Genomic DNA, 13,646 nt, shown 5'->3' with positions numbered 1-13,646 from the left:
ATATGCTTTTGACACTTCTTATTTCACCTACATTCAATTAATAATTACTTTTTATAATAAAATATTGTATTAAAATAAAAATAATAAATATGAATAAAATTTTATAATAAAATAATAATTTATTTAATTGTAATTTGAATGTAAAAGAAAAATGATTGGTGTTACATTATCATCCTTTCATGTACGAGAGACAACAAAGAGACTAAAAAACAAAGTCTCATCAACTTTAAAACTCCTGCATTATTTAATTGACAGAAATCACAAAATTAATTCTTCACTCCTCAAAATGTAAAATAAATGAAGTCAACTTTATCCTGTTGAATTTAAAATAATTAAATTTTAAAGAAATATGATCTTTATACAATATTTAATGGTAATAAGTTTTATTATAAGGAGATATAGTGTTTTCAAAACCATTCAACCATTATTTACACAATAAATATATATATATATATATATATATATATATATATATTACGAATGTTAGGAATAGTGTCTTTTGCATGATTTTTTTTTTATTGACAAATATTCATATGCTGGATAGTGAGAAGAATAAGCTTTAGAAACAAATTATAATAATAGCCATTAATTAGGATGATTAAGTGAAAAATTTAACTAAATTTTTTATCGTTGTTATGTATTTTTTTTATTTTATCACAATTTTTAATCATTGACAGTGCCCTTATACACATCCTCAATTAAGAGGAACTAAATCCTCAGGTGTTAGATCTAAGAGATTCAACCCCTAATTTTAACGTAACAAGATAATGTATATTAAAAAAAATTGTTGTTAACCCCTTTTCAACCATATAAGATAAATGGCATATATCTAGTTAAATTTAATCTTACTATCAACTATCACATTTTGAACAACGTATTCCTATTCAAAGACAATTTCATGACCAATATGCCACCAACCAAAAATATCGTACATATAGATAAATCTAACCAACTTCTTACTATAGGTACAAAAGCACCTACAGTCTCGTTGGCTCGTTGCATTTGGAGGAGAAAAAAGCTGCTTCAATAGTATGATGGAGCAAGGCATTCATCAACCATATCCAGAAGGTTTGGGTTTTCCAGTGCAGCTGCTACGCGTTCTTTATCATTTAACTGTTTGTTAACTGCATATATATTCGTGACAAAAAAATTTAAAATGAAATAGTACATGTGTCCAGTCATGATCAATGATTTATAAAGAGAATTCTAAAAATATCAGGAAATTTCAACAAATTATTGACTTAAGCCTGTTCGTTCATTGGAAAGCCTGCAAACTGCCTTTGAAAAAGTGGGACGCGGAGCAGGATTGTTGTGTTTGAGTAAAACAGATAATCATCAAATAAAATGAAACAACACCTCAATTCTTTCACCCAAAAAAGTTTAAATACAAGTGCTGTAACAGGTCTGTCAATAGCATTCATTACTCCAAGAAAAAAATGGAATGGGCAATCATCTAAGTAGTAAGAAGTAGATCGATACTTGAAATACCGCAGAATGCTTCAGTAAACAGTTCAAGTAAAAAATATAGGTCCAGTACATAAAGTAACACATACTCACCCACAGGAAAAAAGAGGAAAAAAGGAAGTCAATTTTACCTGCAGCTTCAGTTGCATGAGATCCAGGTGCTACTCTGATATCCACCTGACCGGAATCAATAAGTCAAAATAAATAACATTGTCACAAAGGGTTCAAAGATCAGTAGAATCTTTGGTTTAATAAATAACTACTCTCAATTATATTCTCTCAACTGATACACACAGAGTACCATGGAAGCATAGATTATGCTTTAGAAACACCATCATACAACTAGGAAACAATATAAAAATGCTACAGACAGACAAGAAAAAAGAGTCTAGATTATGGTTAAGATGTCAAATAGCATTGCAGGTGCAAGATATAACGAAAGAAACAAATATACCAATGGCAGGAGCCAGCACGTGCTCCTTTTAAATTCTTGCGAAGTAGCACCAGTTAATCTTATTTAAGAGAGTATACCAAATCAAAAGGATGTTATGAATAGACATGGCATCAGTCAATGATAGAAGGTTTTACACTGCCCAACCCCACCAAGAATAGGTGTGGGTTTAGGGTAGAGTTTCAGGAAGCAGGCACAAAAAATTAAACCAAACCTCATTTCCATCAGATTTGAAGAAATACATGGAGAGCCCGTCCCATTATATTTTATTTCTTAATTAAATTCACTTATATATTTTTCAACTAAACCATATGAAGTACATTTTAATTCGAATAATACATCAAAAAGAGCCTTGGTGAATGGTTGGTCATGGACCCAAATCTGAAAACTGCCTCTTCGTATAGGCAAGGGGAAGGTAGCGTATAATGACCCTCTCCCGTACTTTCGTGAACCAAAGAACCTTTGACACTAGGTTACTCTAGTTTTTTTATTCAAATAATATACAAGAAAACATCAAGAATCTTGTAAAAGAAAAAAACTGGAAGTAAAAACTAAAACTTCTTTTTAGCAAAATGTGTGATTTCAACTTTATTATTTAAAAACTATTCTAATCATCTAAATTACTTACCTATTTTAATAGTTAGTTTCTATTTTCATTTATTATAAAAAATGTCAGAAGAGATAAAATCATAACTGATAACTCTATTTCTCTGGAGAACACAATCCCTGATGAGTATGCTACTATATCTGCTGCAGTATACAGAGAATTTTTAGGTACACATAATGTTGTCCTGCAGAGACAGGTGTTGTTGGCTGAGGGGAGTTTTGGAATAGAGGGGTGATATGTTGTCCAGTTTGAATTTTGCGGGGTGTTTTTTCTGTGCTTCAGTTGTGTATTTGATGGCAGCAGATGAAAGCAGTACAGTGGCAAAAAAAGGAAACCAAATGAAGAATGCTTCAATATGGTACAAGACTTTAAGGAGTATTATGTGAAGACCCAAGGAATGGACACATATATCAAATTAGGTACAAAATTCTGATTCTTGCAGTGCAGCTGGTAAATTTGGACTTGCTGTCATGGTGGGCTGATGATGGCTGAATGAGGTTGGGATGGATTGTGCTGAAGAACAAATTGTGAGAGGTGCCTGATGTTTGGAAGGTGCACAAATTGGGTCAAGCATTTTTGGTACAGTGCTATGTCCTTGGCTAGTGCTAGGCTTAGTCTGTAACCTCTTATGTATTTTGGCTCTAAACTTGGCATACTTATTTGTTTTTTTCTTGTATTAAGGTACTACTTGTACCTCTTTATTAATTTGATGGTCTTTTGCTAATTATAAAAAAAACTCCAAACTAGTCCCTGCCTTTACAAATTGAGAAGAACACACCCAATCAAAGCATTTTTTTCCATCAAAATTGTGTTGGAACCAGACAAGTACTCACGGACTCAAATTCAATTACCATTTCTTATGAATCAAGAAAAGATTGTGACAGACTAATCAAAGCCTAAACCTTAAATATTACATAAAGAACTAGCATAGATCAAGCTTAGGTTCCAGAATGTTTAGCAAGTGCTCTCTAATGGTTTATTAGATGTTTTGTGCCTTTCACTTTCAGCTCATGGGTTATGTTAAAGGGTCTACAACAAGTACATTATATCTGGTATGAAAAGGTGATCCTCTGACCAGAGTTATCTTGATTCTGCTCTAGGAGGATTTCTGATCCACCAGCTATTTATTATTTCCAAACAAAGGAAACTAAATTTTTAAACTGGATAAAAAAATGTGTGCTGCCACTATTGCAATGTGTCCCGCGTAATTAGTATTGATTATTTTGTAAGAAGCTAGAAATCATTCAAGAAAGAAGATGGGATCAAAGCAATTGCACATTGTGCAATATTGATAATTCACATTTACTTCACTAACAATTTTTTTGCATCATATCATAAATCATCATTGCAAATAAGTGATCCATTACTCCTTTTAATCTCTCTCTAGTTAGTAAAGTTAAAGAAGTATTTTCCTTAAAGTTGTTCTACTGAATGGTCCATGGGCACAGTACTAAATACACCATACGAATTATTTTAAATTACTTAAAAAATGATTAATAAAGGAGTTCCGCATTTTTCTCCTATACGTAATTTTACCGTGTGCTCATGAGCAGGAGCGGTGTGCTCATGAGCAGGAGCGGTGTGCTCATGAGCAGGAGCGGTGTGCTCATGAGCAGGAGCGGTGTGCTCATGAGCAGGAGCGGTGTGCTCATGAGCAGGAGCGGTGTGCTCATGAGCAGGAGCGGTGTGCTCATGAGCAGGAGCGGTGTGCTCATGAGCAGGAGCGGTGTGCTCATGAGCAGGAGCGGTGTGCTCATGAGCAGGAGCGGTGTGCTCATGAGCAGGAGCGGTGTGCTCATGAGCAGGAGCGGTGTGCTCATGAGCAGGAGCGGTGTGCTCATGAGCAGGAGCGGTGTGCTCATGAGCATGAGCGGTGTGCTCATGAGCATGAGCGGTGTGCTCATGAGCATGAGCGGTGTGCTCATGAGCATGAGCGGTGTGCTCATGAGCATGAGCGGTGTGCTCATGAGCATGAGCGGTGTGCTCATGAGCATGAGCGGTGTGCTCATGAGCATGAGCGGTGTGCTCATGAGCATGAGCGGTGTGCTCATGAGCAACGTTGCTCATGAGCATGAGCGGTGTGCTCATGAGCACGAGCATGAGCGGTGTGCTCATGAGCATGAGCGGTGTGCTCATGAGCATGAGCGGTGTGCTCATGAGCATGAGCGGTGTGCTCATGAGCATGAGCGGTGTGCTCATGAGCATGAGCGGTGTGCTCATGAGCATGAGCGGTGTGCTCATGAGCATGAGCGGTGTGCTCATGAGCATGAGCGGTGTGCTCATGAGCATGAGCGGTGTGCTCATGAGCGGTGTGCTCATGAGCGGTGTGCTCATGAGCGGTGTGCTCATGAGCGGTGTGCTCATGAGCGGTGTGCTCATGAGCGGTGTGCTCATGAGCGGTGTGCTCATGAGCGGTGTGCTCATGAGCGGTGTGCTCATGAGCGGTGTGCTCATGAGCGGTGTGCTCATGAGCGGTGTGCTCATGAGCGGTGTGCTCATGAGGACACAGTAGAAAGCTCTTCTATTAATTATAAAACAAAATAACCATCAATACATTTTTTCTCTCCAACTAATCACATCAAGTTATTGAACAATTAAAAGTGGAGAATACCTTGTACCGTGAAGGCAAGCTTCTCATGAGCTTGACACGTAAGCATAGACCTATAATTGTTGCCATACTGCAATGTTCCACTGTTGGAGTAAATGTAATCCTGATGAAAAACCCAGTCACCATCCAATAAAATAAGGAAATTAACATTGCATAATACAGATTAAGTGTGAATCGAAAAATCTAGAAACTCAATAAATGAATATAATAATAACAATAATAATAATATTAATAATGATAATAATAATAAAAATAATCATCATAAATACCTAACATAATTACGCTGGTCATCAACTTCAACTGCTTCCTCCGTGATCACCTTAAGCTCTTCCAAGGAGTACGGGTGTTCAGGGTCCTTTATATCTCTTATATGATGTGAGAATGTTAAGAAAATATTGCAGTTATAATTATCAAAATTTCTTTTATTTTCCAAGTAATTACTGAAAAAAAAATGAAATTAGAAAAAAGGATATCAAAAATCTCTTGTTGGTCAATTGGTTCAACAGCATACTCATCTTGGAGAGCAGTTGGAGCAGTTCGAGATCGACGCTCTTTCTTTTCATATATGATAGGATTGGCATTGATTAACCCAGATACCATTTTGGCTAAGAGTTGCCACTTGCTAGGTTAGGGCAACAATAAGAAGGATGAGGATTTAACAATTTATTATCACAAAACTGACAAATATGATAGCTGGGTCCTGGAAGGAAGGAATCTCAAGGTTCTGAATGAGAACTTATTATGCTGCATTAAGAAAAAAATAAATAACTATAAAATTGATCCTGAGATTTAAAAATAATAATATGACTATGTAGACACGCCATCACAGTTTAGTCTGGTATAAAAAATCAAACAGAACCAAACCACTAGTGTAAGTTGCCATTTCCATTACCACAAGCATCATCTCAGTAAAGCACACATGGACTGAATAAATCATGAAAGAAATCATAGTTTTCCTATTTCTAGGTACAAAGCTTTTCAAGTATAGTTCTCTCCCTGATTTGAAGAAGTTGTTGTTAAGGGTGGGCATGGTTTAGCTCAGGTTGAAAAACTGAACCGGAGCATTGGAGTAATTTGGTTATCAGAAGCCAAACTTCTTTTAATGGTTCATAAACTAGTATGGATTTCAATGAATTGGTTCAGAAGCATATTGGTTCCAAACCAGCTCTAAAACAGTTCAGACAACATTTTAACTAAATCAGTTTTTAAATTGTGAAACAAAACCAAAGGAGTGACCAGTATAAGCTATTGTCTATGGGGAAAGAGGACAACAAATGCCCAATAAACTACTCATATTGAAATAATTTACCTATCAATCATGCAGAAAGAGAGATAACATGTAATAACAGAGAGAGATAAATATCCAAAGCTAAACTTATTTGTTGATTGTATAGTATTATTGTACAAGAAAACAAGACATATAATTGGCTGGTTCAGGTGCAATGTTTAATCTGTTACAGGGGTGGGGTCAACAAGATTGTCTTCTTGATAACAGAGACAACTAGGTTCTCAATTTGATCACCCATCTCTCTCCCTCACTCTTATTTCCCATTAGGTACTTTATCCTCCTACTTCATATAGTTCTTGTTGATTAATAATTTGCTTGAGTTAATTTCTTATCTGAAATCAGCAAATGTTTGGTAAACACCAATTACAATCGTACCCATGAATTATGTAAATAGGTTTAATTTTTCACTTTTCCTTAACAATCCTTGACAAAGAACTGAACTGCACTACTGCAGTCTAAATTGTCGGTAAAGACTTAAATGCTTTTGACGGGAGTCGGCTACACCTTTACTCATTCACACATCATGTTCATCTACAAATATTGAGTGAGAATCCTAAAGTAATCATTTACACATGCTAAGAAGCAAAGTATTAACCAATTAGAAGAAAATCTAATATTAATCAAACATACACTAACATCATATTGTAAAGAACTCCCAAATCAATTAATCTGCCCGCATAGTTTTCTGTCTTCGTGCAAAAATATATTTTGACCTTGAAACTGCTCAGGAAAGGAACATGACACCTTCCAACTGAATGTTGCTCCTAGATAATACAGAGCAGTCACCTCCTCACCCCAGCTTTGGGGGATTCTTTGACATTTAGTATTGTCCAAATAGTCTAATTATTCGCTAAGTGCCAAACAAACCTGTTAGTTGCCACTTGCCATTCAAATAAAAGCACTATTTCCTTGCCAAATTATCCCCCAATAAACTCTTTACCAGCACGCCTCTCAAGATTATATGGTGAGGCTTACCCTTACCATTATCACCTATTTGTCCCATCCTAGGCAAACTTAAATAGTTAAGTTACATTTATTCATCAGTGGAGAAAGAAAAAATAATGAAAAGCCAAATAGTATATGGATTGAACTGGGCATAAAAATTTAAAACATGGCATAAACAGGGATACAGTTTCTTTCTTTCTCAAATTTCAAATATTATCAGGCACGAGCAATGCTCGTGACCTTCTCTTATGTTTTCCAACCTAAGAGGGATAACAGAACGCAGGGTTTCATGAGACCATAACCCGTAACAACAATCTAACCCCGTATCCTTACTCCTCTCATTTTATACACAAACCACCACACAATGAATTTTTCATCCTCAAGCAACTTAACAACGTTTACCCGAAAATTAAGGAAATCCAGTTTACCGTATAATTGAAATTTGCATCTGTGACAACGCAATCGAATGTCTGAAGAACGAAATAGTGTGAAAAATCATAGCTGATGGTGTTATAGTTGAGCAAAGGTCTTACCTTTTCTCTTAAAAAAATGAGAAGCTAGGGTTCCCAAATTCGTGGCTTCGACCTTGGAAACGGTGATTGTTTGAGGAAGATAGCACACGAAGCCGCCGCAATGATGATGTTTGAAGGAAGCAAGATAATAAGGTTAAACTAAAATATGCATAACAGGAATTCAATTCAACGTGGATTAAAAACAATAATTCACTCCAATAACCTTTCAACAACTATGTCTCTATGAATCGTTAAGTAGTCAGAGAAAACGATTTTTTAATAAACAATGAATAAAAATATTTGTTCTTTCTCTATCTCTTAAACATGTGAATTTAAATCTGTAAAAACAATAACTTTGTTTTACTATTTTCTCTATAAATTTGAAAAAAAAAATCGAAATATAAAAGAATCTAAAAATATCTTTAACCTATAAATAGATGTAAAAAATAACATCTATATATAAAGATTATCTATTATAACTGTTTTTATATATACAAATTTATTCTTATTTTATTTTTATTAATATTTTATTTTATATATTTTTGTTATTTTTATTCTTAAGTATTTATTAAATAATTAATTATTTTTATAATTAATTGAAAAAATAATTTTTTATTTTATTTTTAATACTTATATACTGTATTTTTTTAAAATAATTATCAAACACTTTCGAGGGTTCTCGCTAGTAATAAGAATTTTCTTATAATTATATATAATATGTCATTTTCAAAATTTCGTGAGTGTTTTGTAATAAGAATTTTCTTATAATTATATATAATATGTCTTTTTCAAAATATCTCGTTAACCAAATAAATATTTTAATTATTTCAAAAAATACCAAAATAATTTCCAACAAATTTTAATTGTCAGTGAGTGATGAATAATATATTTGTCTCTACTCTTTGTATTAAAATTTACGTTCCTTTGTATAAAACTTTATTCTATCTTTTACATTTTTTTGTTAAATTTACTAAATTATTTTTATATAATTTTTATCAATTAAGAGATGCAAGTACTTCATTTTTCATATTAAAAAATATGTGAATTCTCCTCTCTTAACCAATATACATATAATTTTAAAAACTAAAAAATAGTTCAACAAATTGATTTTAAAAAATGTATATATTTTGATAAATATACTTTCCGTGATAAAGAAAAGAAAAGGAAAGAGAGAATTGTTTTTTACTCACGCAGACACACAAACGTTCACAGCATCCATTTGTGGTAGCCGTGTTCTTCTCCCCCATCCAAAAATTTCGGCGGTGTTCCTCTTCTGTCTTCTCCAACCCAACAATTTTCACATTCAATTTCCCAATTTCATCACACCATCTAAGGTAATCACTCTCACATCATTCTTCATCCTCCCTCACCTTCATACGCCTTTTCCGCGTTCTATTTTCTGCAACAATTTCGGAACTCAATACTTGCCCCATATTTAGGGATTTTCTTTCCCTTTCTTCCTGCTTTTGCAATACTTCAAACTGACCAGATTCTTTTGTTCTTGTGTGAATCATGAAAAATCTCATGTATTTTGTATTTATTCAATCAATTGATGTTATCATGAGCAAACTGCTTTAACCACCAGCTAACAAAACCGTTGCTTGTTCCTCGGCCTTCGCTTCTTCTCTGCTATATATTACAGCCCTAGTCGTAGGGGCGCGAAAGCTACAATTCTGAAAATGCAGGTTTCGAGTGCTATCAGCGACGTTTTGGTGGTGCTTCCGCCTTCCGCATCTCTCAGACTACCGGAATTTCGCCACTTGCATGCTTTTGCTGTTTCTGATGCCAAGGGTTTTCTTTCTGGTGGATTTCTTAAAGTGAGCTTTTTATTATTTCACTTTTTCTTTCTTGTTATGTACATATTGTCTTGCTTTCTTTTGAATGAATTTTGTACGGAAACCTTGGCAGCGAGATTTATTTTATTTTGCTCTGAATTTATTATTACACGGTGTTATCAATCGGGGATTGCTCAAAATGGCAGAAAGCTAATAATTTGCTATATCATATACTAACTGATGGCACTGCAGACAAACAGTGGCACTGACTTAGTTATTTAAAGGTAAGCTCAAGTTAATTTATTAACAAGTTCATAAATACATATTTAGAAAAATTATATTAGAGTTTATATTAACTTATACATAAAATAATTTTAATTTATGAAGAAGTCCAATTTTTTTCCTTAAAGGTATTTATAGAGAAGTTTTGTCTAAACATGTCCGGTATATAAAATATATATGTATAAGAAATTAAGTTGTACGCAACTAAATATAAATGCATAAAAATTGACATAATATTAGCTCAAAAGTTCAATTTACCAGACTCACTAGAGATGACCGGAAGATGTAGGATGCATGCTGCAATCACACCCCCACAGCAGCCACAATTGAGGACATAAAATTCCACAATCATTACTGGGGCTATGTAACTAGATAGTTATGAAGTTTTAGGATAGGTATTGTCATCCTTGGAAGCTAACTGAAGTGACATTCTTGGGTGTTTCTCAAAATCTAGGAGATATGGAACTTGTAACAAATTATTCTTTAGTTAAAGGTATTGAACTATTGATGGCTTGTGTATTATGTAATATATCGGCTAGGTTGTGAAATAGAATGTATTAATCACTTTTGCTATATTTTCCTTTTCTTGCTGATTCAGTCAATGCAAATAAGTTACTAAGGCACTAGGTCAAGCTTCATCATTAACATGTTAACTATATTGACACAGCCACAGTTCTTATTCCTTTTGGCTTCAAGCATGATTTCTGCATTCAATTTATTCTTTGTCTTGACTTATCTTTTTATTCCAATTTTTTTCCTATCCATCTAGTTTGATACTTCTAATTCTTTTGGAAGGGCCCCATTTTGGTAGCAGATACACTAATTATCTTATTGTCAATGCTTATATAACCACTCAACATGTTATATTCTTTGCAGAGTTGTCCTTCATCTTACAATCCCAAGCTCTACAATGAATTCTACAATTTCCGAGCTAGAGGCTCAGTTGCAAGAGCATCAGCTAATTCAAGGGATAATCCGGTGCCTTTTGCTCCTCTCCAATTTGAGTCACCAGTTGGCCAGCTCTTGGAACAAATTTCAAATACCCATCCGCATCTACTGCCAGCAGCCATTGATCAGCAACTAGAGAATCTTCAGACTGCTAGAGATGCCCAGAAAGAATCTTCTACTTCACCTAATAATTCCCTTAACAAGTAAGTCTCACAAGTTTTGTTTTATTTTTTCCATTAACTAGAAGTACGTACCTACTTGATAGACAAAACTTGAGAATATTCAAATACTTTTAGGACTACTGTAACAATTTTAGGTTCATGGCAAATACAATATCTTGGAAGCTTTGGTTAAGAATTTCAATTTTTCAATTGCACTATCTGGATAATGATGTACTATCCTATGTGTAGAACAACCTTTCCTGCAACAAATGTTTTGTGAGAATTAATGAATCAATATTTGCCTGCATAGTTTTAGCTTCCCTTTATAATGTTTGTCCTTTTCGGTCTTTTTGGTGTATCACTTTTTATGTCGATGAGATGTGACAACTACTTATATCATTTTTTTATAATAACAATTACACTAATAAATGGTAAGATATAATATTGAAACAAAACTTGGATATATTCTTTTTAGTCCATATTTTCATTAGATACGCTCCTTAGTTACTGTATCACTCTTTATGACGATGAGATATTTTTTTGTCAGCTTTATGTTACAGATAAATTTATCAATTTTTTTATAAAAAACACCTGCATCCATATGCACGCACACACAGATAAATGATAGCATGCATACATACACACACACTGTCTGTCAGCTTTATGGTGCTAGCTTCTTATTTTATTTATAAACTGATAGAATAAAGAATACTCTTCGTTTATAAACTTGTTATTCCGAAATTATAATTTTGTTGAGGAAAGTAGCACAAGGCATGTAGTTAGTGCCGGTGATAGATGCTATGAGAAGGTTTGCTACAGTTGTAAAGTTTTGCAGCCTATTTATTCACCGGTGTGAAGGTTGGTTCTAGCTCGAAGATGATTATTTTTTCGTGTTTGACTATGCTAAATGACAATATTCTAGGGAAAAATCTAGCTAACTTCTTAATTTTTAGTGCAATCTATTATACTAACTCTAGAGTCATCAAGATGTTACAATATCGACTGGGTACATATAATTACTTATATAGAAGGAAAATCTTCTAGAAATTTCAATCAAATTTTAACATGAACAAATGTTTAACTTACTTGTAAAGATACTCTGTATCTCATGCTAATGTATACAGATTGGAAATTTGATGCTCTTAATTTTTCATAGTCGCAATGTCAAATCTTTGGAAGATTGAAACAATTTATAGCAAACATATATTTGCAGCAAATGTTTGCTTATTTAGTTACTGCTAGGGCAGAAGTGATCAAAGTTGTCAATTCTGAATTTTAGGAGGATAGCTGAAGTCAAAGAGAAAGAGAAGCGTATGATATTGGAAGAGATAATGTACTGCTCAATTGTGCATAAATTTTTAGAGAACAACATTTTAATGATTCCAAAACTATCAGCAACATCAGATCCAACTGGTCGAGTAGATTTATGGCCAAATCAAGAGCTGAAACTAGAAGCTGTTCATTCTCCAGAGGCATTCGAGATGATTCAGAGTCACTTATCTTTGGTACTAGGAGATAGGCTTGTGGGTCCCCTCCAGGCAATTGTTCAGATTAGTAAAATTAAACTGGGAAAGCTGTATGCTGCTTCCATAATGTACGGATACTTTCTCAAACGAGTTGATGAACGGTTTCAACTAGAGAGGTCAGTGGGAACCCTCCCCAAGGACTTGGGGAAGACTAAAAGTTTTGAGGAACCATCACCAGGTATCAAGCTTTGGGATCCTGATTCCTTGATCATAGTTCAGGATTATGACGACGACAGTTATAGCGATAGTGATTACATGGATACCGAAGGCAAATCTTTCAGACTAAGAGCTTATGTGATGCAGCTGGATCCAGACTCACTTCAGAGACTTGCTACGGTACGATCAAAGGAAGCTATATCATTGATTGAAAAACAAACTCAGGCCCTGTTTGGAAGGCCTGATATCCGTGTGTCTAATGATGGTTCAATTGAAACCTCCAATGATGAATTGCTTTCACTCACTTTCTCGGGCATGACCATGCTAATTTTGGAAGCTGTTGCTTTTGGATCATTCCTTTGGGACAAGGAAAAGTATGTTGAATCCAAGTACCCTTTTCTTAATAAATAGACTAGATGACTGTACTTAATATATTGTTTTTACTGTATCTTTTAGAATGTAAATGAATGCATGGAACTTCCTTTCTATTCTTAACTTAACAGGAATGGTCTCGATGTTATAGAGCCTGAGAAAAACCACATGTGTGTGGAAGTATATAGGGAAATGTACATTGAATATATAGGCAGGATAATAGTATATGCAATGGACTTTTGTAAATGTCTCAAACAACTGAAATATTCGTTTTCGGCTTATAATTGTTCAAAAAACCTGGCTGCATGAGGGGCTAAACTCAATTCCGATGCTAATTTTGTTTGACTGACATTTGCTTAATAGAAATAATTACATTAATGGAATAATATATTCAGTATTTTGGATTTTTTTTCCTATCTAACTTCTTAAAAATAAGAACTGCCATCCTCTTTTTTCTTAATCTTAAAATCAAAATCTTAATTTGTGTTTTTTTTTTCTGTAAATGTTTTGTTATGATTTCAAAGTTGTAAATTAATTGGATGTGAAATTTT

The 13,646-nt window shown here is 34.2% G+C and overlaps 2 protein-coding genes across 2 annotated transcripts; one reads left to right on the top strand and one right to left on the bottom strand.

The window, feature by feature from the left end:
• Positions 1-749: 749 nt before the first annotated feature.
• Positions 750-8,181, bottom strand: LOC137811215 (protein AE7). Its single transcript, XM_068612863.1, has 6 exons — positions 7,897-8,181; positions 5,604-5,874; positions 5,400-5,505; positions 5,134-5,233; positions 1,596-1,641; positions 750-1,124 (listed from the first exon to the last, which is right to left on the bottom strand). The coding sequence occupies exons 2-6, from the start codon at positions 5,728-5,730 to the stop codon at positions 1,024-1,026; spliced, it is 480 nt and encodes a 159-aa protein (XP_068468964.1). The 5' UTR covers positions 5,731-5,874; positions 7,897-8,181; the 3' UTR covers positions 750-1,023.
• Positions 8,182-9,031: 850 nt separating this feature from the next.
• On the top strand, positions 9,032-13,341 carry LOC137811214 (UV-B-induced protein At3g17800, chloroplastic). Its single transcript, XM_068612862.1, has 4 exons — positions 9,032-9,209; positions 9,518-9,692; positions 10,809-11,083; positions 12,321-13,341. Exons 2-4 carry the CDS (start codon positions 9,555-9,557, stop codon positions 13,132-13,134), a joined length of 1,227 nt encoding a protein of 408 aa, XP_068468963.1. The 5' UTR covers positions 9,032-9,209; positions 9,518-9,554; the 3' UTR covers positions 13,135-13,341.
• Positions 13,342-13,646: the final 305 nt, after the last annotated feature.

This window comes from Phaseolus vulgaris, chromosome 2 (genome assembly GCF_000499845.2).
Source record: "Phaseolus vulgaris cultivar G19833 chromosome 2, P. vulgaris v2.0, whole genome shotgun sequence".
Classification (NCBI taxonomy): Eukaryota; Viridiplantae; Streptophyta; class Magnoliopsida; order Fabales; family Fabaceae; genus Phaseolus; species Phaseolus vulgaris.
The sequence above is the reverse complement of the archived record's forward strand: the minus strand, read 5'-3'. Positions and strand labels throughout refer to the sequence as shown.

Excerpts from the sequence above, each read along its gene's own strand:
- LOC137811215 (XM_068612863.1), bottom strand. The coding sequence starts at position 5,730 with ATGGTATCTGGGTTAATCAATGCCAATCCTATCATATATGAAAAGAAA. Across the intron at positions 5,506-5,603 it reads TGACCAACAAGAGATTTTTG|ATCATATAAGAGATATAAAG; the intron begins ATATCCTTTTTT and ends TAACATTCTCAC. Across the intron at positions 5,234-5,399 it reads GACCAGCGTAATTATGTTAG|GATTACATTTACTCCAACAG; the intron begins GTATTTATGATG and ends GTTTTTCATCAG.
- LOC137811214 (XM_068612862.1), top strand. The coding sequence starts at position 9,555 with ATGCAGGTTTCGAGTGCTATCAGCGACGTTTTGGTGGTGCTTCCGCCT. Across the intron at positions 9,693-10,808 it reads TTTCTGGTGGATTTCTTAAA|AGTTGTCCTTCATCTTACAA; the intron begins GTGAGCTTTTTA and ends TATTCTTTGCAG. Across the intron at positions 11,084-12,320 it reads CCTAATAATTCCCTTAACAA|GAGGATAGCTGAAGTCAAAG; the intron begins GTAAGTCTCACA and ends TCTGAATTTTAG.